Source organism: Girardinichthys multiradiatus, chromosome 4, assembly GCF_021462225.1.
Source record: "Girardinichthys multiradiatus isolate DD_20200921_A chromosome 4, DD_fGirMul_XY1, whole genome shotgun sequence".
Lineage (NCBI taxonomy): Eukaryota > Metazoa > Chordata > Actinopteri > Cyprinodontiformes > Goodeidae > Girardinichthys > Girardinichthys multiradiatus.
The window spans coordinates 36,276,902-36,302,492 of NC_061797.1; the positions used below are offsets into that span (position 1 = coordinate 36,276,902).

The 25,591-nt window shown below is 38.7% G+C and overlaps 1 protein-coding gene across 2 annotated transcripts in view; it reads right to left on the bottom strand.

Moving 5' to 3' along the window:
* The window catches only part of kif26ba (kinesin family member 26Ba), a 156,742-nt gene that overhangs the window by 61,639 nt on the left and 69,512 nt on the right, over positions 1–25,591 (bottom strand). For both annotated transcript variants that reach the window (XM_047363573.1, XM_047363574.1), the window contains exons 5-7: positions 20,836–21,046; positions 2,514–2,729; positions 921–1,014 (exon numbers count right to left, since the gene is read on the bottom strand). In XM_047363573.1, coding sequence (XP_047219529.1) covers positions 921–1,014; positions 2,514–2,729; positions 20,836–21,046 — 521 coding nt within the window. The remainder of the gene's footprint in view (positions 1–920; positions 1,015–2,513; positions 2,730–20,835; positions 21,047–25,591) is intronic.

Sequence of the window (25,591 nt, forward strand, 5' to 3'; positions counted from 1 at the left end):
GAGGCATGAGCTACATCTCCTCACTACTCTTGCAGGTTGTTCAGGGGTTGCAAGTTGTATAGGTATTGGATAGGAAGTGCCTGAGCAAAGTAATAGACTTAACTGGGGGCATTTTCCCACTAGCTCTGCAGAGATGTGGATGTGCAGGATCCATAAAGGTGGAAATTTGTGGTAAACGTTGCCTCAGCCAATAAGAAATGTCTATGCGGAGAATCACTTTCCAGATAAAAGGTGTTTTGAATGAAGAACTGTGGGCAGTTTTTTTTAATCATGCATAAAACAGGGAGAAATAACCAAGTGTTTTTATAATATAGGTTTTGTCAATTTAAGCTAATTTGGGATTTTGAACCACGTAGAAGTTGTGAATTGTCTTCCTCAGGGCCCAACTATTGTCACAGACATGTTGCTTGCTGAACCAACACATTGTAATTCTCTGCCTTTATCTTTTGTTCCATATTTTAAAGAGACTTAGTGGAAACTTCAGCTGGATGTATTTAGATCACAAAACATCACTAATAATGCAGCTTGCAGGCTTGGGGATAAACACAATAGAGGCTGACCCAAAGTTAAAGAACGTGTGTCAAAATGCATCTCTGCTGTCAATCCCTTTGTTCGTGCCACCACATGTTTGGGTTCAGATTGCGTTGCAGTGCGCAGTGAAGGGTCCTGACCCTTTCTAAGACGGCTTCTCTAAAAATCAGCTTCAGGAGGATTAGGGAGCAAAAGAGGAAGACAGAAACACAGCCAGAGCAGACTGAGAAAGCTTTCAGCCAGATCAGACACTAATCTTCTTCTGTCTCTGATAGTTGCCAAGTGAAGGACTGACACACTGAAAGTCAGGCACACATATGAAGGATAACTCACAAGCTGCACAGGCTCTCACAGTGTATCCTAGGAATTTGTGTTTGAGAGGCTCTTACCCAGTTTGGAGTGTCCAAAGCAGAAGATGCAGCCATCAGCTCCGTTCACCACAGACTGGATGACTTCAGCCACTGTTCCCGCACACACCTCCGCCTAGCAACAGGCAGATGAAGGAAAGACGACAATATAAAAGACAAAGCAAAGTTTAAAATTTACTTTAACATTAAACTGGGGTGTTCACATTTGAATTATAATTATATTTAGCTTCCTGCCAAAATAATCCCTCATTTTGTGATCACATTACTGTACATTCCTATCATGGATATTGTTTTAGCAATTTTGACTGGGCCATTCTAACGCAGGTATATGCTTTGATCTAAACTTTTCAGTTATAGCTCTGGGTGTATGTTCATAGTTTTGGTCATACTACCATCCATCCTTCCATTAACTCTGACCCACCTGTCCCTATGAAATAAAAGGCTCCCCACAACATGATGCTGCCACCTCTGTGTTTTTACTATTAGGATGGTGTGTTAAGGATGATGTAAGGTGTTACACATAGAATTTGGCATGTTGGCCACATTTGGGTCTCCTTTAACCACAGCATGTTCTTCACCATTTTAGTAGCTTTCTCCTTGATACTCTTCTGTAAACGCCAGATTTGTGAAACGCATGACTAGTGGTTGTCCTGTCAATAGATTCGCCCAGCTGAGATGTAGGTTTCTGCAGCTCCTCCAGGATTAACATGTGACTCTTGACTACTTTTCTTATTTATGGTCTCCGTGCCAGGCCTGTCAGTTTAAGTGAACAGCAATGTCTAGGTTGCTGTTGTGCCTTTTGCTTTTTAGAGTGCTCCATATTGAGAGATCCTATATTACATTGCTCAACAACTATGTCCCTTATCTGTCTGATATTATATGGGCTGGACCCGATTGTGCGGAGAGGCTGTGACTGATCTCTCTCTCTCGTGCGCTCTCACTATCTAGAGACAGAGGCGCAAACAAAACGTTTGTGCCTCTTGAAACCGAACAGCATCCGCAAAAACATGCACACCCCAATTTACTTACATGTGCAATGAGATCAAAAGCTCAAAATAACAGCCCCGTCCAGTTAACGTGATTGCCTCAATGAATATGCAGTACCGGGCATTTCAGCGCAAAGATGTCAAATTCTGGGAAGAATTGTTGCCAATATGTTTATTTACCACCTGCAGTGTTATTCACTCACTAAATCTGCTAATAATTGCGTTCATTATTAGTCTGTCATTCTTGTGTGTCCCAAAGGCAGCGGCAAATTGCAATAGCTATGTTGCAATTATTTATTACTTTATGTTGTTCTGTTTCATAAAATACAAAGCACTGCATCAGACTGTTGGTGCAACTTAACAAAAGAGGATAACGTGAAAGAGAGTGAAAATTTAATGAGAAAGTTGAGTTTTGGTTTCGCTAGCTGATGCAGTACCTTACATGTTGAATATTAGACCCATTAGGTTTTAGTCATTAAGGTGAACTAACTACCTGGTAGTTCTAAAGATGGCTAACAATTCATATATTTGAAGTTATTAGAATGAAAACTGATGTTCAGTGTGTTACAGTAGATTGAGGTCTAAATCAGTTTCTAATTCTTTGTTTTCAAAACAATCTTATATTCACCTGTGATGCATCAGGTGGAAATGCAGCATCAAAGGTGAATATCTTTGGTGGAATGTGATTGGCTCCTGCCCTTTTCTGGGAGGCAGCACTTGGTGCCTGGTTTGTTGATGGGTCCATGATGGTAATCTGTTTCTTCCTGGGATCCACTTTTAAGAAAGAACTGGACTCTGCTGCGTCAGACTGAGACGTGGGGCACACTCTGACCATCACTTTCACCTGAGGACAAGATAGAAAGATCAAATCTTTTGACTAATCTGAAAAACTCTTACTACAGGGTAGGCTAAAGGTAAAAGAGTAGAACCATGACACAAAATCATTACTCATTCAATTTTATATTGGTTCACAGTGGTTTAAGAGTTATTAAAAAAAGAAAAGAAAAATGACTGTGTAGTTTAATGGTTATGTATCAGTGCTCAAAGACATTCAATACGGAGTTCCCCAAAGTTCTGTGTGGGGATCTAAACTTTTTAATTTATATATCATTGACATTTAGAAATATTTATTAAGCCACAACTTCCTATGACATCTACCCCAGAAAACAACCCTAGTTTGACTTTTTTGGGGACCCTAAACTGAAGGTGGACCTTTAAAGTGGGAGGATGCTAAACATTTCCTGCTGGTTAAATATTCGCAGCATTTTATTTTAGTTATCTCTCAGTTTCTGCTCCTTTGCTTTTAAAATTTTCTGTTAATTTAAGTTACACAGCAGGAGTTCAGCATTTTTTTGTAAACACATTTAAACCCAGCCATCCATGCTGAATATCACAGTGTTTTACAGAGTTTGTAATGAAATACATTCATAAAAGCCCATCAACCTTAGAGGAAATGTCACAGGCTTTTATATTTTTAAGCTTTTGATTATTACAAACATTCTCTGCATTGAAAGGGATTTTAGAGATTCAGAGCTTAAGTGCTATGATGGTGTCATAAATGGTGTCTTCAGATAGCATATGGTAAAGATTGCAATCCCAATGAGAGCTTTTACTCTCCTATGCTTTCTCCCACAGAGAAAGTTGGGATTTTATTTTTTAAATAAAAAAAAATAGATAGGTCACATTTCAAGAGTCCATAAAAACGGAAGAGGCTAGAAAAAAACTAGTCTGATATATGAATATTATTTTCTTTTAATTTTATTGATGGATAATTTAAGTTTGGTTTGCTTCAGCTTTTTGTTAAATTGCACTCCCTAATTTTGCTTAATTACTATATTGTAAACAATAAATTAAAGTTTAAGTGGAACTAATCTGTTCATCATCTTTCTGTGTTAGCCTAGATTACTTTGTGTAATCTTACATACAGGTCCTTCTCAAAATATTAGCATATTGTGATAAAGTTCATTATTTTCCATAATGTCATGATGAAAATTTAACATTCATATATTTTAGATTCATTGCACACTAACTGAAATATTTCAGGTCTTTTATTGTCTTAATACGGATGATTTTGGCATACAGCTCATGAAAACCCAAAATTCCTATCTCACAAAATTAGCATATTTCATCCGACCAATAAAAGAAAAGTGTTTTTAATACAAAAAACGTCAACCTTCAAATAATCATGTACAGTTATGCACTCAATACTTGGTCGGGAATCCTTTTGCAGAAATGACTGCTTCAATGGAGGCAATCAGCCTGTGGCACTGCTGAGGTCTTATGGAGGCCCAGGATGCTTCGATAGCGGCCTTTAGCTCATCCAGAGTGTTGGGTCTTGAGTCTCTCAACGTTCTCTTCACAATATCCCACAGATTATCTATGGGGTTCAGGTCAGGAGAGTTGGCAGGCCAATTGAGCACAGTGATACCATGGTCAGTAAACCATTTACCAGTGGTTTTGGCACTGTGAGCAAGTGCCAGGACGTGCTGAAAAATGAAATGTTCATCTCCATAAAGCTTTTCAGCAGATGGAAGCATGAAGTGCTCCAAAATCTCCTGATAGCTAGCTGCATTGACCCTGCCCTTCATAAAACACAGTGGACCAACACCAGCAGCTGACACGGCACCCCAGACCATCACTGACTGTGGGTACTTGACACTGGACTTCTGGCATTTTGGCATTTCCTTCTCCCCAGTCTTCCTCCAGACTCTGGCACCTTGATTTCCGAATGACATGCAGAATTTGCTTTCATCCAAAAAAAGTACTTTGGACCACTGAGCAACAGTCCAGTGCTGCTTCTCTGTAGCCCAGGTCAGGCGCTTCTGCCGCTGTTTCTGGTTCAAAAGTGGCTTGACCTGGGGAATGCGGCACCTGTAGCCCATTTCCTGCACACGCCTGTGCACGGTGGCTCTGGATGTTTCTACTCCAGACTCAGTCCACTGCTTCCGCAGGTCCCCCAATGTCTGGAATCGGCCCTTCTCCACAATCTTCCCCAGGGTCCGGTCACCTCTTCTCGTTGTGCAGCGTTTTCTGCCACACTTTTTCCTTCCCACAGACTTCCCACTGAGGTGCCTTGATACAGAACTCTGGGAACAGCCTATTCGTTCAGAAATTTCTTTCTGTGTCTTACCCTCTTGCTTGAGGGTGTCAATAGTGGCCTTCTGGACAGCAGTCAGGTCGGCAGTCTTACCCATGATTGGGGTTTTGAGTGATGAACCAGGCTGGGAGTTTTAAAGACCTCAGGAATCTTTTGCAGGTGTTTAGAGTTAACTCGTTGATTCAGATGATTAGGTTCATAGCTCGTTTAGAGACCCTTTTAATGATATGCTAATTTTGTGAGATAGGAATTTTGGGTTTTCATGAGCTGTATGCCAAAATCCTCCGTATTAAGACAATAAAAGACCTGAAATATTTTAGTTAGTGTGCCATGAATCTAAAATATATGAATGTTAAATTTTCATCATGACATTATGGAAAATAATGAACTTTATCACAATATGCTAATATTTTGAGAAGGACCTGTACTTCCCTAAGTCTTGGTTACAGGAGTTTGAGTGGTAAGGGTATCTGAACTTAAACATTTTAGTGTAAATTTAGATCATAAACTTAACTGAAAGAGTACAAAAACAGGCCCAGAACATACAAATGAACACCCAAAAGAAAATTAATTAAAAGTTGGTTTTGGTTTTAAAGATGCCCTTTAAAGCAATAACTTTATATTTACAGGTTATTAGAGATTATATTGTTAAGCTCTGATTTCTTCTCATACACAGGCATTCATCTCTTCACTTGCAAAAGGCACTGAAAGTTTATTCTTAGCATTTCTGTGACGGATTGCTGCTTGAAAACACCCATTCTCACCTTGGTTTTGACAAACAACTCACAAAGAACCACCAAATTCTGCTTTTAGCTCCACATAGGTATCAACACGCTTGCGTTCCTGCTCTCATCCCCTTATTCACCCTGAGCCTCCACCTCCCTGATCCCTTCTACTCCTTTATCTGCCACTCTCTAGTTATTTCTCTCTCCTTCTATCCTTAATCCCTTCTTTTTTTTACTGTTCATCACAGCTCAGTTCTGCACATCAAAAGACCCAAATTGCAGGAATCCAGTTGTAGCCTCCATTTATCCTCTTTCTCCACCTTTCTTTCATCTATTTTCAGTAAATGTTAGCAGTCGCATTTTAACCACCTGACAGGAGCGGTGGTTTTCTTTGATATCAGCATAAGCAAAATGCTGCGTCATCTAAAAGGAGTGACTTGCAAAACATTTCAAGGTGTAAATGACAAGTTTCCATTTTAGTTGCAGATGTTTTAAAAGATCATTCTTGAGCTTTCCCTCCCCCTCTTTTTCTTGTAGACATATTTAATCCTTGTCTGTGTTGCTTGTTTGATTTTGACAGGGATCCACATACTACTACTACTTCTACTAAGATTAGTTAATCTGTTTTCCTTTTTTCATTTTTGTCCTTCATTTTTTCTTGTGTCAGTATTTTTCGGAAGATTTATATCAGATTTTCTCTGAGAGGAAGGCTACACTGAGTTGTACATAAACTTTCTCTGAGTAGTGGTACATTCTGTTTGCATTTAGAAATCATCATTTTTAAGTCAAAGGTGGAAAAATCGCTTCCTGATGTCAGTTCTGAACAGAAAAGTCGGAGATCCCTTTCCGACCCCGACTTCAGATTCAATATGGTTTTTGCACATATTTTACATTGCATAAGTTGCAGGAGTAAATTGTACCTCTGATAGGCACAACAAAACTGTATGATCTCTATTGGGGAGTATGTTCCTTTACTGTTTCAATGCGTACAATCTAAAGTAATACGTTGGTGATGGCTCATACTGGTAGAAGTAAGTAGCCTGGCATCTGAGCACAACATTTAGCAAATTAAAATGGTTTTCTGACTTGCATCTAGAATGTGCTCAACTCTGTTGTGATGTCAGTTTAGAGATTAAATGCAGCATAAACCCCTAGCCAAAAACAGACCCCGAAATGAATCTCCAATATTACACAAATGTATTTTATTTCAATATGGACCTTATAGTTTGGTTAAAAAAAATACACAGATTGGTGACGTTGTAATTAATTGTATAGCTTGTTTTAAATTAAGCATAAGAAAAAAAAAATGGAATCAGTCAATGCTAAGGAAAAAGTATCGAATGATTCATCAATCAAATTCCAGCTTGGCTCACTCGTCCTTAATTGTTACATCTGTTAACTCTGGTTTGAATGCATTTGTATATGCACAGTTCTAACAGCCTTGTCCGACTAATTTAGTTTGAGGTTTCGAGTTTGATAATTTGGTTTTTCAGCTGTTGAGTTGTAGACTTGAGGTGTTTGTCCTCATATGCTGAATTTATAGTGTATCACACTCAGTGCTTTGCATTGTAGTCAAAGATTTCTGCTCTGTCTTTGTTCTTCCAAAAGATTTTATTCCATAATCAGTAAAAGTAAAATTGTAGAAGCATGGCTTTGCTGTGTAATTTTAAGAAGGATGATGCATTTTTTTGGCAACAGTTTCAACAAGACGCACATTTTCAGTTTTTCTTTATTTTTTTATCAACAAACATTTTCTGTCTCCACTCTGGTAACTTGTTATGTCTCCAGAATCCTTTGTGAATTTAGATCATGACATGAAATCCACAACTTGTTGCCTTAATATGGCGACAGCAAGTTGTTCGTTTTAAATGTTTTTTACTACCATCGCAGTGAAAAAACTGCAAAAGAATGTAAGATCTTCACTTGATTTGGATCATTTTTCACATACATTGAAAACTGCTGTGATTAAACCCCTTTTAAAGAAGCCTAACCAATTCACTATAGTCTACTACAGTCACTACAGTAAGTCCAAAATGTCTATAAGTGGATTGGTCTGTATTTTTTTCTACTTAAAGCAGAAAATCTACCCCTAGTCTATTGTTAAATGAGCAAACACCATCCTAAAACATGCTAAAATCCCACCTGTGATGAACCTTTCTTACTGTGGAGCACAAGACTAAATGTTTGTAATGGCCCCATGACAGTTCCACAATTTATTGGCACATACAGCACAGAGTAGACAGACAAGTATCCAAAAAACTTGACACTAATCAAAACCAAAATAAAGGTGTACAACAAACTGGCTAAGTGTATTTTTAACAAAATATATGTTAAAACAGGTAGAGACTACAGGGGTTGGACAATGAAACTGAAACACCTGGTTTTAGACCACAATAATTTATTAGTATGGTGTAGGGCCTCCTTTTGCGGCCAATACAGCATCAATTCGTCTTGGGAATGACATATACAAGTCCTGCACAGTGGTCAGAGGGATTTTAAGCCGTTCTTCTTGCAGGATAGTGGCCAGGTCACTACGTGATACTGGTGGAGGAAAACGTTTCCTGACTCGCTCCTCCAAAACAACCCAAAGTGGCTCAATAATATTTAGATCTCGTGACTGTGCAGGCCATGGGAGATGTTCAACTTCACTTTCATGTTCATCAAACCAATCTTTCACCAGTCTTGCTGTGTGTATTGGTGCATTGTCATCCTGATACACGGCACCGCCTTCAGGATACAATGTTTGAACCATTGGATGCACATGGTCCTCAAGAATGGTTCGGTAGTCCTTGGCAGTGACGCGCCCATCTAGCACAAGTATTGGGCCAAGGGAATGCCATGATATGGTAGCCCAAGCCATCACTGATCCACCCCCATGCTTCACTCTGGGCATGCGAGAGTCTGGGTGGTACGCTTCTTTGGGGCTTCTCCACACTGTAACTGTCCCGGATGTGGGGAAAACAGTAAAGGTGGACTCATCAGAGAACAATACATGTTTGACATTGTCCACAGCCCCAGATTTGCGCTCCTTGCACCATTGAAACCGACGTTTGGCATTGGCATGAGTGACCAAAGGTCTGGCTATAGCAGCCCGGCCGTGTATATTGACCCTGTGGAGCTCCCGACGGACAGTTCTGGTGGAAATAGGAGAGTTGAGGTGCACATTTAATTCTGCCGTGATTTGAGCAGCCATGGTTTTATGTTTTTTGGATACAATCCAGGTATATTTTGAGCAAAACTGTGCTCTTACCCTGCTAATTGAACATTCACACTCTGCTCGAGGGTTCATGGGAGTTTGCCCAACCGGTTCACATGTGTTTTGTGGACCTGGAGAAGGCATTCAACTGTGTCCCTCGTGATGCCCTGTGGGGGGTGCTCCAGGAGTATGGAATCGGGGGCCCTTTATTAGGGGCCATCCGGTCCCTGTACGAGCGGAGCAGGAGTTTGGTCCGCATTGCCGGCACTAAGTCGGACCTGTTCCCAGTGCATGTTGGACTCCGGCAGGGCTGCCCTTTATCGCCGGTCCTGTTCATAACTTTTATGGACAGGATTTCTAGACGCAGCCAAGGGCCGGAGGGGGTCTGGTTTGGGGACCAGTGGATTTCGTCTCTTCTTTTTGCGGATGACGTGGTCCTGCTGGCCCCCTCTAGCCAAGACCTACAGCATGCGCTGTGGCGGTTCGCAGCCGAGTGTGAAGTGGCTGGGATGAGGATCAGCTCCTCCAAGTCCGAGGCCATGGTACTCGACCAGAAAAGGGTGGCTTGTCCTCTTCAGGTTGGAGGGGAGTTCCTGCCTCAAGTGGAGGAGTTTAAGTATCTCGGGGTCTTGTTCACGAGTGAGGGAAGAGTGGAGCGGGAGATCGACAGACAGATCGGTGCGGCTGCCTCAGTAATGGGGGCGCTGTGCCGGTCCATTGTGGTGAAGAGAGAGCTGAGCCGAAAAGCAAAGCTCTCAATTTACTGGTCGGTCTACGTTCCTACCCTCACCTATGGCCATGAACTTTGGGTCATGACCGAAAGAACGAGATCACAGATACAAGCGGCTGAAATGAGCTTCCTCCGTAGGGTGGCCGGGCACTCCCTTAGAGATAGGGTGAGGAGCTCAGCCATCCGGGAGGAGCTCGGAGTAGAGCCGCTGCTCCTCCACATCGAGAGGAGCCAGTTGAGGTGGCTCGGGCATCTATACCGGATGCCTCCTGGACGCCTTCCTCGGGAGGTGTTCCAGGCACGTCCCACCGGGAGGAGGCCCAGGGGACGGCCCAGGACACGCTGGAGGGACTATGTCTCTCGGCTGGCCTGGGAACGCCTTGGGCTCCCCCTGGAGGAGCTGGAGGAGGTGTCTGGAGAGAGGGACGTCTGGGCGTCTCTGCTGAGTCTGCTGCCCCCGCGACCCGGTCCTGGATAAGCGGAAGACGACGAACGAACGAACGAACGAACTCTGCTCTTACTGGTGCAATGTGCAATCAATGAAGACTGGCTACCAGGCTGGTCCAGTTTAGCCATGAAACCTCCCACACTAAAATGACAGGTGTTTCAGTTTCATTTTCCAACCCCTGTAGATCTGAACAGATAACAAGCCTTGTTGAGTTTACGGGCCCCCTTTTATTTACTTACATATATCTGAAAAGAACAAAGGCCAATAAAATGTAAGAGCTCTATAGCTCTTTGACTTTTTTATACACCCCAAATACAACATATCATTAAGTGAGACCATTAGAGGTTTTTCATTAAGAATAGACTAAAGTAGACTTTCTTAATCTGCTTCAGATGATTGTGTGCATTAAACAGTGAATTTATTCTTGAAGGTTGAACATGTTCTTGGTTGATTTCTGAATGCAGATTAAGTAGTGTTAAAAAAGGGATACCTCCAAACTACCCCCTAACCACTACAGAGAATCACACTTCCTCCCACATACACTTGGAAGCATAGCTAAGCCATCTGCTGACCCCAGCAAAGGAGCCAGTCACATTAGCAACAGCCTGAGGGGAAAGATTTTACCACTCCACACTATATACGGTGTAACTCATGAGACTCTCCATCTCGGAAGCCAATTTGGTCTTCATGTTTGAGAAGGTGAAAGGTCAGTGTGTGAGGCAGAATGTGGCCATGATGGCATTCTAAAACAATATTTCAAAATGTGTCGAAAAAATGAGTCCCTGTATCAGCTGGTTTAGTATTAATTCATGGCCAATGAAAATGTTTTGCATTACAAAAGTATTGTACAGAGTGGTACAATTTGGTAAAAGTAATAAGACCACAATAATGTCTCACTGTTGCAAAACATACTAATGACATTATTTACAGCTGCATTTCTAAACATCTAAATGTTTCATTGAGCATTATTGGAGCCGTAGTTTATAGACCATCATTTCACCATAAACCAGTCACGGCCATATTCATGAGATTTCTGATAATCAAGTCAAAAGAAAAATTGAAAAATTGAGTTTTTCAAGAACTATGGAGCACTTACAGAGAGTCTCAGCTAAACTTGGAAGTAGCAGGTACAGTTTTTCCTGTGAAAACAATACGAAAGTCACTCAACCTGAATGGGCTCTATGCATTCTCACTGCGCAAAACTCCACAGCTGAAGTAAAAGCATGTTGAAGCTTGTTAGAGGTTTGCTGCAGAATATTTTGGAGAAGCCTGTAAAATACTGGGAGAATATTGTCTAATAAGAAAAGGCCAATGCTGAACTCTAAAATTAGTTTCAGAGAAAGAAACTCGATGGCCCAGTGAACCACTTGATTTTTATCCAACTGAAAATCTATGGAAGCAACTGAAGATCACAATGAATACAGAGGAATCCGATACCTTCAGGATGTGACATTGATTTGTGTGGAAGAATAGGTCAAAATCACTCCTGAGGAATGCATGCGAGTAGTTTCTCCATACAGGAGACATCTTGAAGTGGGCATTACCAAAAAGGCTTTTCTGCGGAGTATTTTATAAATTTCTGTGTTCAATGCTTAATACCTGCGTGGGACACAAACCTGCTCTGTAAGTTTTATTCATTTTAGGAAATCTATTATTGTATATCTAAGTGAGTGCAGCAACTGTTTAAGTTGTCTAGTTTAGGTGCTTGATTCTGTTGTGTTTTTATTGTGTGACTGATCCTGTTGAGAATTTTAATGATTGACTTTCTTTAATCTTTTGTTATCAGAGTTTTGTGTTTCTCCTTTAATTGTGTTTTTAACGCAAAACCTTTTTATTGATATCTTACTGTATTTTTTGTGGATAGGCCTGACTATGTACTATGAATGAATGAATGAATGAAATGTTTGTGGAATTACCCACGTCTGCCCAACTATAGATTTGTGAAGAGAGATGTTTCTTTCTTCTGACTGATTATATCAAAATAACTATGTACAAACAGTTTATCTTGATAGAAAAACAGCATCGAGCAGCCAAACATTATCAGAACCTGAGGCCTGATCTAACATCAGAAACTTTTGTTTTTTGATCAATTGACACCCATAACCTTCTTTGATGATCATTCAAACTTTTCCAATCAATACACCTGGCAGTAGGTCACAGCCAATATAAAGACAAAACTAATGGAGTCCCTTTCCTGTTTGATGTACAAGATGGAAGAGAAAAATGTGAGGTTTATTTCAGAGAAGAAAGATGAAGAGGAATACTGATGGAGAAAATAGGGGACCTGTTGCTCTCATCATGCTCTTGCCCTGTGTTGATCTCTCTCCTGATGGGTTTCTATGCAGCCAACCTTTTCCTCTTCTCTTCTTTTCCCAACTGCTCCTTTCACTTTCATAACACACAATATATAGCGGAGAGGAATCTTTGCATTTCTATTCACCCCACTGAATCACTGAATTACTTTCTCTGTTTAAGAGAGGCTACGTTCTTTATTTTGGTGCCCACCTTTTCCATTCCCTCCATTCTCTGAGGCTCATTTCCTTTCTATCATCTGAACAAATAAGAGGACTAACTGACTTTAATTCTTTATATATTCTCTGTCTTCTCCTCATACTTTGTGTTGCAATGAATACAGATGTGTTTCATACGAAGCAAAGCCTGTTTCTTGCACTTTCTAAAAAAGGTTAATATTTCATTTTGAGTTTATTTAAATTGAGTGTCGTTCTGTGAAGAGATTTGCATTTACTTTAGAGTTTTTCTACTTCAAAACTACTCTTACCCCTTTGAGGTTCTTTGTTAAAGGGCAAAGACAGCTTTATAAAGAGTTCTCCTGAGAAATGGATATTACCACTTTTATGCACCTTTGGATATAGATCTTGCTGTTCCTTCACTTTAGATACCACACTCAAGCAAGTCTCTGAGCCAATTTAAAATAAGGTACTCTGCTAAATGGCAACAACCTTCCCTGAGCTGGGGGAAGTAGGTTCAATAGTCCCTCAACAGTGCTTCATTGCTATTGGCTGGAAAATCAATATGAGACTGAAGTCAAGCTCTAATTGGTTCCCAAAGACTGCAAAAACACAGGCACATTTGTGCAAACACATGCATTAAGATAGATGCAAACACCATTTGAGAAAAAAAGTTCATGATTAAGATCAATGCTACCACTGTACCAAAGGATCCATGCTGGATGCTCTCACATGGATGCAATGAATCGACTGGACACACCATCTGTGATTTTAAAAAGGTGAATGTTTCCAGTATGACAGTGGTAGTATGCAATAACTGCTGTATTGGGTCTTGCAGTCCAAAAAGAAATGTTGAATATTTGAAAAAGAAAACATTCAAAAGTTCTTATTGGAGCATAATTTCACACTGGGCACATCTAGTGGAAAAACAAATTGCCTTGTTAAAAAGAACAAATGTTCTTTTCTTTATCACTGTCCCCACAGTTACTGGCACATTCATAAATTCCTTTAAAATAAATTTATCAGAAGTATTTTGTAAAAGGAGACAAGACAAGGCAAGTTTATTTATGTAACACATTTCAGTAGCAAGACAATTCAAAGTGCTGTACATGAAAAAAAGAAAAAGAGATAATAGGAAAAGTACATTACAGTGGCATAAAGGTTATTAAATAATTAACAAACACAAATAATTAAAGAGAATAAAAATGTATCATTAAAATTATATGATAATAAAAAATAAAAAATTAATAATAAAATGATTGATAAGAAAATGAAAGGAAAGTTGGACTGAAAACTTTAATAATGTTTAGATGGCACAGTCAAAGGCCACTCTAAACAAATAAGTTTTTAATCTTGATTTAAAGCAACTTAGGGTTTTGGCGCTTTTACGGTTTTCTGGGAGTTTATTCCAGATTAGATGTCACTTTTGTGATATAGTGTCGAGGAATATTTGCATCTGTATCTGCCCCTCTGAATCACTACATATAGCCTGATCTAAACCAATTCATTGTATGTCTGGTTGTGTGTTTAGGGTTGTTGCCCTGCTGAAACATGAACCTCCACTCTAGTCTCAAGTCTTTTTATAAGGTTATGTTATTGGATTTCCCCGTATTTAACTCCATCCATCCTCCCATCAGCTCTAATCAGCTTTCCTGTCCTGCTGCAGAAAAGCCTCCCCACAGCATGATACTGCCATCATTATGTTCCATTGTGGGCATACTGTATTCAATGTGTTAGTGTTCCACCACACAGTGTTTGGCACACAGTGCAAAACTATGTTTTTGTCTTATTTGGCCAGTGCACCTTTACTTACCCTTTTGCTGTCCCCTACTAGTAGTTGTGTGGAGTGCACAACTAATAGCTATTGTGTCAACATACAGTATTTTCCCATTTGGGCTCCAGCTCCTCCAAAGCTAAAATGGAAATACTGGTTGCTTCTGTGATTAATGCTCTTCTTCTTCAGCTGGTTAGTTTAATCAGAGCAACATGTCTTGATAGCTTTGCAGTTGCACTATAATCTGGTCTGTGAGATGTCCAACACTTAGGATATTTTTTATAACCTAAATCTGCTTCAAACCTGTCCACAACTTTTTCCCTGACACATCTGCTGTGTTTCTTGGCCTTCATTGTGCTGTTTGTTTACTAATGTTCTCTAACAAACCTCGGAGGTTTTCAGAGAACAGCTGCATTTATACTATGTATTTATTACATTACACACAGGTGGATTCAATTCACTGATTAAATTTCTTCTGAAGGCAATTGGTTGCAATGGATTTTGTTTAGGGATACCAAACTAAGGAAGCTGAAAAGAAACATATGTATATTTAAAACATATTGAGCAGTGCATTCCAGCAACCAGCAAAACAGAATAAATGTTGGCCGTTTAATATTTAAATATAAAACATCATTTGCAACATGAATACTATCCGATCACTTATCATAAAGTGATATTTCAGAATGAGGATATCACGTATCATGCTCACTCAAAATGCTATTCTGAAATTCAAGTCAGATCTCTTTAATTTATAGAACCCCAGGAAGCCATAAAAATACAAGATAAAACCTATAAAAGATTGTGCGCGTATGTGTGTGTGTGTTGGTTACATCCTCCAGGACTGCCAGTAATGAAAGCATTAATATTTCAGCAATAAGGTGGTACAAAGTGGCTACTATACTGACTGTCATGACGGACTCGCTCACTCATTTAGACACAAGGCACAGATGCTCAGTAACATGCATGCCTGTGCAAAATGTGCTTACACATGCTCAGTCGAGACACAGAAACACAGCTTGTGACTTGAGAGGAGTCATTGCTGCTATTAAAAATTGATTATCTGTCATAGTATCACTTTCCCCCAAGGTCAAATCACAATCTGAGTGTGCATGTGTGCAAAATACAGGCTGGTGAGATTGAAAGAGGAGAGGGGATAAATCGCTCAGATAGAGAGTAGAGGAGAGAAGGAGGAGGAAGAGTTGAGATTTATGCATCATTTAGATTTAGGAGATGAAGTGTAGATCTGTTTTAGAGGAGAGTGAGAACAAAAGACTAAAGAAAGCTGTTCCTCTAAGGTATCACAGCATCTCATACTGTGTCGCCTATCCTCCTTCAGTTGAGATGACTGTATGAATATCAGGTATGACAGAGACCTGCAAATGAAGTGACAGCTTTATCGAAGGATATTTGAACCCTGGGACAAAACTGCAACAAGCTCACATGTTTTCACACCTGAACAAGTATTGATGACAGTATTTGATCTAGAAAAACAATAACAAAAATGTATTAGTTGAAACATTTGTCCAGAAAATAATTACAGCATTATAAAACCTGTTTTATTCTCCAAGATCCATTGTATTTCTTTCCAAATTCCACCATTTGCATTTTTATTTTTTTTAATTCCCCTTTTTCCATTTTGAGAATAATTCAACAAATCTATAGCCAAAGGGTTCCCCAGTTATTTAACCTTTAAAAATATAACAAAGTGCTGTGGTTCAGCAAAGGACTGTGCTATTGCAATGTATTTAAAAATATTTAACCATAATTTATACATGTATTTCACATTTAAAAAAAATAAGATGTTCCTTTTAAAAATGCTTTAGAGTTGGATTCGACAACACAATGTGTTATTAAGAAACATAAAACCTTGTGCAAACTTGCATTATGAGCAGGACTTTTGTTTGTTTTATTTCTTTTATCGGTCTCAGAAATCGCTACTGAAGTACAGGACCGTCAGTCTTTTTGTATTTAGCTTTTAGGTCCGGACAAAGATTTTATAAAAATCTAATTTTTGACAAAGTTTTGATTTTTAATAAGTTGAATCAGTATGGTCATTAATCAGTTCTCTACCCATAATCTGCGTTTTCAGTTTCTAGCAAGTAATTTGTAAAAGGATCTGGCATTTTCATCTTTGCTTTGTCTTTAAGTAGCTTTTTACTTAATTAAATTATCAGTAAAAAAAAAACACAGAGTAATAATAAAGGTTAATTCTTGATTACAAGTACACATGAGTTTTTCTTATAATGTTTTCATTTAATTGGTGCTAAATAAATCTTGAAGAAGAAACATATAAACAACTACTTGGTTCTTTAATTTTTAATACAAAATATCAAAAGGTAGGACAAAATTCATCCTTCAAGCTGATTTTTACAATGATTTATTTATGTACATAAATATAGTTAAATGTACTCTATGAGTGCTACATTTAACTCTTAATCACTCTTTAAATATTTGACAACTTTAAAAAGGTAGCTTCCATTAATATCTGCTGTATATGTGTATAAATTAAAGCATGGCCTTAAAAGTGAGATTGCAAACACAGTTTAATTTTCTCCGCTGTTTTCACATCTACTGCTGCCAGTGGTCTGAAAGGAGGACTCCCAATTGGCTAATGTGAATAAAGTGAGGTAGAGCTTTCAACAATATGCAGAGGCATTGTATGTAGTAGAATAACAAGAGTTGTCTTTTAGAACAAAAGCCACATGGATTCACAAAGGGATTCAGCCTCTACTCTGCTCCTGAATAATCATACAGCAATACATCTGTATGGGGGAAACAAAAGCTGGTTTCCCCCAGCTTTTGTTGTAATATCTCAATATGTTTTCTGCAGTATTACCATCAGGGACAACACTAACCCCCCATTACAGCCACAGACAAGTTTCATGTATTCTGTCGGATGTATTGCTCACACTTTCACCGGGAGCTTTGCTGCTTCCTTGACAGTTTTCTATGTACACTGTAAATCCTATGAATTTGTGAGCATGCAGGCCAGAGTGTGAGTGTGCATGTGTGGAAATAGTATTTAAGCAGGGAGCAGACCCCCTCTCCAGATGACGTTTTTACTGGAGAAATGTCACCACAGCCATTTTCTCCCCATATATCTGCATGAGCTTGTGTGTGTCAGTAAGTCAGTGTATGACTGCGTGTCAAACTACTTTAACAATAGAGCACTTTTTCAGGCTAAGCATTAAAAGGCTGCCTCGTCTTTTTATAATTGTTATTATTTATGTGGCATTGATTTAAAAAACAATACACTGAAGAAGACCACACACCAACGGGCCAACGTTCACATATGGATCATCTCAGTAAATTGGAATATTCATCAGTTAGATATTTTTTTCTGTTAATTTTGATGATTATGGCTACAGCTAAGAAAAACACAAAATCCAGTTTCCCAGAAAAATTTAATACTATATAAAATAAAGAAACAAACATAATACAGAAATATGCTATTACGGCTATGGTAAAGTGTCTTCATGTACTTTACAGTATAGGTTTTCAATACCTGGTTGGGGCTCCTTTAGCATGAATTACAGCAACCATGTGGCGATCAGACTGTGGCTCTGCTGAGGTGTTAGGAGAGGCAATGTTGCACCTCTAAGCTTATCTGTGTGTTTGGGTCTGGTGTCTCTCTGTGGGGAATTGGTCAGGCAAGTTTGCTGGCCATTCAAGCACAGTGATACCTTGGTTATTTAACCAGTGTGGGTTGGTGATAAGTCTGTTGGAAAAAGAAATCAGCATCTCCATATCCATCCATATTCATGTCATTTGATAACACAGCTTTGGACCTGACCACACGGATCTGGCTTTTTTCCCTTAGCCTGGGTAAAGTACTTCAGATGTTTGGCTTAACACAAGAAATTAAACAGTTGTAGTCCAAGTCCTGGATCTGTACATTTGTGCTGATTTCTGAAGCACATAATCCAGTCCTCATCTTGTGAATTTCTCCCAAGTTATTAAATGGGCTTGGGTTCACAATCAGGCTGTGCTTACCCTTGTTGTTTTTGCATCTTTTTTCTACAGAACCTTTTCCTTCCACTGAGCTTTCTGCTAATATGACTGCATCCAGTTCTGTGTAAACTACCAACTCCTTTAGCAATGAACTTTTGGGGTTAGCTCTTATTGAGGAGGGTGTCAGTGACAGGGAAATAAGCCATCTTCCTTATGGTTTTGTAGGCAATAAAATGTTCATAACATTTCTGTATTAAAAATTATTTTTTGGTCGTCTTCTGTACCATTCACTATTCTAATTGTCTAAGAAACATTATTTGTGAGCTATAAGTCATAAACATCAAAATGACCAGAAATAAATGCTTGACATATATCCATCCATGTGTCATGGATCTATAATAGATATGATCGTATCACTGTTTTCTTTTACCGAATAAATACTATAAATACAAATTTTAACTAATTGAGATTTACCTGTAATGAGAAGGGTAAAAGGCACGTATAATGTTTGAAAAGGGTTTTTCTGTGATTTATTTTTTTTAAAAGTATATGATTTGTGTTCATGGGACGATGGCAGAATAATTTGTTATGTGCGTAAATGTGCAATCTAAAATTGGTCTCCTTGACAACTGAGAGGACATCTGTCATCTCCATATGGAGAGACAGACACAGAAACTCTGAAGTGAAAGCTGTTGTAGGCAAAACAATCTATTGGAAAAAAAAATTTAAACAAAACTCAAAAGCATTTCAACAGAACACCATGCGTTGAATTGTAATGATTTTAAATGCAAATCCCATGCAGGTGAAGGCATCCTTTTACTCAATATAGTGTAATTTTGTCAGAATAGCAACAGCTACAAATGTCAATTTTTTTAATTCTAGGAACAGCAGTTCCATTTAGTTCAATAGCAGACGCTGACAAATAACAACAATGTTGTTGCTTAAAGGCCGATTAGATAATATTACCCTGAATCATTTATAGATATAGTCAAGATTTTCTAACTAAACAGTTGTAGGTGTCAGCTTGGATTTAACCTGCCATGAAACATTTTACTACAAGTCATTACAAATGTAATTGAACAGAGCAATGGCTTTCAGTCTCATCTGGTGGTTAATATAAATGGCACGCACATATTTTCACTCGTACTTGACAAATTCCCTCAGAGCCAAATGGTTTCCACACATGGAGCTCAATCAAATAACAGATGATTCATACACATATATATTTTTCCTCTCAGTGCTTCAATACGAAAACCTTCGCATGAAGTCTGATTCTTTTATCTCGGTCATTCGTTTTCCAGCTGTGGGGACACAGAAAGTCAGGGAGCCTCTCAGTCAGAGTGTGGAGGAGGGGTCACTAAAAACTCATTACATGGACGATCAATATTGTGTGCTCGGTCCCCCAGCATACACAACACACAAACACACACACACATGTACGTGTTTCATCACTGAATGACGATGGTGACAGATGACTTTTGTCAGCCTGAAAAGTATTACCATGGTGACCATTAGGTGATATTTTGGTATCCTACAGTGGGGGAGCCCAGCTGACACACACATACATGTGAATACACTTGTATAAACTGGCAAAGGTCATGATAAAATACTACATACAGCTCAGCATTTCAGCACATCACAGCTCTCTTTCGCCTTAAATAACTTCCTCATAATAAAAAAACAAAAAACAAAAACAACCTGAATCACTTTGAGTTGTTGGAGCAGCTTATTCCTCAGCAGTGCTGAGCTAATTGTAAAGAGCAGTAATATTTAACCAAAATGTTAATTATATTTTGAAATGCATGTCTAAACTTGGATTTCTGTTTTTTTTTTGTTTTTTTTTTTTCAATTTTATGTGACAATCATTCAAGCATGCTGTATTAATTCATACATCACAATTAGTTAAATTTTTTTGCACACTTATTAACATATCATTTAATATTCTATCCTGCTTACTGAATAACTTTTAGAGTAAAAACATAGTTTGTTGAAATAAAAACCTAATTTAATGTTTAGGTTCCCATGGCAGTACTTCTTTTCTTACTGCTAAAGTAAGAGAAAATATTCCTTGATTGGGACTCTAATCCAGACACTTTTCTTCACAGTTTGCTGTCAGAGTTTCCTATAATATTTTATTAATGATTAAGTTTGTTAATCATTTTGTTTTAATTTATTTAATTAAAACAAATTGTGTTTTTAGAAATACCACACATTTGAACAGACAAAATTGTATATTTAGCACCAAAAAGGTTACTCCTTTACTCCTGCTTCACATGTTTTTGTATTTAGAAAGAGCTACAGCTATACCCCACAATTAAGTTTCATAGTGAAGTTTCCTTACAGTCAGGGCACATTTCATTATACTATTTTCAGAAATTACAGGGACAGAAAGTTATAGGAGCGTATCCTAATTTGTCATTGCTAATGCCAGAACTTGTTCTTTAAGTGTGATAAGAGAAAAAACACTTAATTTTTTATTTCTAGTAAACAAAATGATGAGTGATGTTTTATGTGATGGATTCACACTTTTTCTGAGTTTGAAGGAAGAAAACTAACATTACCTTTCCAAGCCCAGGAGTATCTTTGATCTTGTTGGCTGCACGGAGAAGACAAGGTGGAGCAGGTGGAGGCACCATCAACAAAGCAGAACTGAAGGTAGTTGGGAACAGATGAGGGACACATTGTTGGGATGGAGATGATGTCACTGGGGCCGTAACTATGGTGGTCTTCTGCTTCTTCTTCTTTGATGTTAAGTTCAACTTTTGTGCAGCTCTGAGAGAGAGGAGTAGCAACGTCCATTGAATGATCAGAATACTATCTTAAAATCAGACATCAGTAATATTTAATTGAGTTTTAGCTTAAAAACCTACTTTTATTCCAGTGTAGGATGACACAGTGGCACTGGAAAGTTTACATCCACTCAATAGTGGAATAAATGTCACATTAATCTGTGGCTCCTTATGATGCATTTTGACTGTTAAACAATAATTGGAGCACAATCCCCTACAGATTTGCTTGTATAAAAGCACGTGCAAACCTGCTCACGCATATATATATATACACATATATGTATATATGTTTGCGCGCATGTACACACATGCTGCCCACCATTGAGTATAAAAACAGAAAGTGGCTATTTTTATTCTCTGCAATTCTAGAAACACCACCTGTAACTACTTTCACATACAGTAGCTGTATTACCAGTTTAACACAACTAAAGTCCACTAAAACAGCTGTAGCAAGGCTTCCTGCACGGTTCTGCGTTAACTCGCACATTTAATTTAGAGAACTTATAAGGAGAGGAAGAAAGAGTGAGAGACCTTGTGCCCTGATACACTCTATGTCAAGAAGCTATATTCTCACACCATTGGCTTTCAATTAACTGCAGCAAGTTTTATATATGAGCACGAAGGAAGAGAGTCAGTGAAAGGAGGGTAGAAAAGAGGGGGAGTGGGAAAGAGAGAGAGGAAGAGAGATGTGAATCAAGTGACCCATGGAAAGATGAAGCACTTCACCATTTGACTGGCTCTCCCTGGAGATTTGTGTGTGAATCCGTGTGTGTGTCTGACTGCACACAACGTAAAACAAACCCACCATGAGAAGACCACTAATTGGGTTTTTCAGTGTGCAGGCTAAGCTTACACGTTTAAAAACGCGATCAAAGGCAATTACAAGTTTGTATTATGTTGGTGTAATGTTTCAAACCTCCCCATGCATCATATGAAAAAGAACATTGAAACTTGTCAGTTGCAGGATTGTATTGGATCCTCTTATTACCACCGGTCTTTGCATACAGGATCTTAAATGTTTTTTCTAATCATGGTCATAAGAGAGTTTTAAAAGCATTAGTCAATTCATTTTCTACATTAGGTTCACAAAATATAGTTATAATATAGTTATGAAATATTTCCTCTGTGATTTTTATGTTCTCAATGAAAGAAGTGGCTGTAGGGGCTGCTGCAGTGTTGCTGATGGTTGGGATATGAGGGATGACAATGACGGATTCATTCACTTTGCTGCAGGGGATTCCTGCTTGTAACCTGCATGCATTTTCTTTTTTCAACCTCAGTACAATAATTGTTTACTGTGGAGAGTCCCAGCTAAACAATATTATGTTCTTTAACATGTATGCAGTTTTTTATCTTGTGCAAAACACTGAATGTGTTTTAGGTGTCCTTTGTTACAATTTCTAGATCAGTTTCTGGGCGCCTATGAAATTAGTTTTATCCGCCTCAGTGATTCAATCTATGGCTAAATTAAAGTACCGGACACTCCAACAACACCTCATTGGTGGTGTTTGATGGCAGGTGGCCAGGGATTTGATTAAACGATTCTATTCCAAAGTAACCCTAAAGTAAACTGTTCTTGTTTTACATCAACCAGCTCAATCTAATCATCAGCCTTTCTACATTACCTTGACTCCTAAACTATTTTTTCTGTCCTCCAACCTCTCTCTTTGTTTCCTTCTCTCACTCATTTTTCTTCTTCATCCTTCCGACTTCATCTCTGCCATCCATACATGCGCTCATCCTTCCCAAAATGCATTGATTCCTTCTGGACCGAGTGCCTCTTCTTCTCCCCTTTAGACTTCATGTATCTGTCTCTTGTTAGAAAGCACCAGAGGTCAGCTGGTAACAAGATAATGCTTTGTTTTTCTTCTCCTTTTGCGCAAACACAAACACCTCTGCTTTGGACACAGTGCTGATTGATGGCTGGTGTCTATTGGCTGTGTTGTTGGTTCAGTGGTTAATTACTTTCTGTTTAGCAGACAATCAGTGGTAGAAGATGTGAGGGGAGACAGAGAGTGATGGTGGACATGTGAAAGTGAGCTTGTGTGTGTCGCATTAGGTCAGAATGACTGTTGATGAGGCTGGCTTCACTGATATTATCTTCTGACATGGACATGTGGTCAAATATGACCAAATTATGGAGAAATTGACAGGGATACTGTTTCAGCTGACTGATATGGTACTATAAATTATACTACTGTAGGTTAATTTAAAGATGTGAGGAGATTCTGGACATGTTCAAAACTGAGATTTATTTATCAGTTAAATTAATTGTACACAGTCAGTGATATATATATATATATATACATATATATATATTCACCCTAAAATATGTTCCCAAATATTTTATTTAAATAAAAGAAACACAAAATCCTAATTTCTCTGTTACTTCTACGAGAAGAAAGTGAATGTGTTATGAATAAGAAACAAAACGATGAAAAAATCTATCTAAGCTGATTAAAAGCATCAATTTTATATAAAGTAAATAAATAAAGTATTCGGGCTTCTCTCCATAGTTAAAAGAAAGATTTCAACTGCCTAATATTGACTCTTTGCATGCTGCCAGTGCACAAAAGGGAAGAGAACAGCATTAGTGTACAGTGTATAAGTACAAGACAGGAAAACAGCTTTTGTTGGTTGCATGATGCATGATCAAAAATCAAAACAAATGTGTTTGTTGACCTGATCAGGTAAAGTTTTTTTTTGTCCCACTGACCATCTGTCCAGATCATCAATCCACCAGTATGATGGGTTCTCATTTATCATTGGAGGAAACAGTTTTCCTTAAATAACACTGAAAAAAGTCAGCTAAATGGGAAGAGGGGCAGAAAAAGAGACAGCAGCCTACATATCTCTGCCATCGTCCATTTGAAATAACAACATTTCCCAATTCACCAATTCACTTGAGGCCTACTCATTTACTCTGCTGCCTTACGCAGCACACACATAGCCAGCCAAATCCCCATAGATCCGATCCTTGGAGCATGCAGTTAAAAAAATTCCTGCACTGATAGAAACTCCCTTCCCCCCGTGAGTAACAGCATGCTCACACCATAGCAAGTCTCTATTCCAGGGTCCCCAGAGGACCACTGCAGCAAAGGGAAGATGTAGAGCTGCTGTGCAAGTATGACATATTCCAAAGACAGATCGCCACTAATGAAAGATATTACTCAGATATGCATTAGTGTGGAGGTAGAGGAAAGGTCACTGTGTAAATGGAGAAAGTGTGGATGAAAGAGAGGAGGAGAGGAGAGAACAATGCGGAAGGAAGAGAGCAATTAAATGAAAACAGGCAAGCTGCATGCTGAGAAGAAAACAAGAAATAGGGATAGACAGGGGAGGCTGAGGAGAAATGGAGGAAGACAGGGGATCAGGTGAGAAGACTTGGGGTGGACACAGGGATTTGGCTGTGTGCAGACAGCGAGCCAAACGAAGATTGTGTTTGTGTCTGTATGCAGTCCACGTCTAAGAGTAAAAACCCAGAACTGCATGGGATTTACCAGCCCTGCAAGGCTGCTTTTACTGGCTGATAGACAAATGCACATACATTCCCACATGGTCCCCATCCAAAATAAAAATACAACAGAGTGCATGTTTCCTCAACTAACAGACATGCATGAATGACCTGAACTGGTTTTCACAGTTGTAAACATTATGGAATTAACCATTAAAATTCTCCATTATACCATTCCCAGGACTCATACCCCTTGTATTAAAATACCAGATACATTTAGGCTTTTTCTCTGGTTATTTGGAGGATAAATAATCACTTTAGCATTGTTGCAAGCTGTCAGTCAGCTGTGTATAATAACCAAATGGGAGGATTTTTATTCTTAGGTTTCTGTTATTATGAAGCAATACAATGAACACTTTGACAGCAGTGATAATAGCAGTTGCATTTCTGTACAGTTAAATAAAATAACTTTTAATTTTTGTTTTAAATGCTTTGTGTTCTTTGCTTGAGATGATCACACAGTCAGAATCTCATATCAGTCCATGCCAGTCCACAATTGAACTCAATAAAACTATAAAATCTTACACTTTCATGGATGTCCACATGTCTACACAACACGAGTTTTCTTTAGAGGCTCAAGCCTTTACAGCTGAATGTTATTTCATAATGTAAACCAGATGTGTGTGTTTGTGTAACACAGCCTTTGATATCTAACAGCGCGGGGGCGGGGGGGGGGGGGGGGGGGGGGGTTTGAAAAACAAGGCAGTGTGTGTTTAAATGTGTCCTTATGTAACTTAGTGCTCTGACAGACAACTTTATGTCAGCTACACTGATGTATATCAGTTATATATCACAGACACTCATTTAATTATCTGCAGATGAACAGCAGAGAAGAGGTGTGAAAGCAATGAAGGAAAACCATCGGTATTATTTAAAATGTGATTGAAAGCAGTTTATTAGATATGACGTCCCAGTGTTTTTTCAGATACAGTGACATGCTCAGACTTGGGTGTAACCCATGAATAATTTACTCAGTCATATTAAGCTTGCTGTGTTACATCAATATTGTTGTAC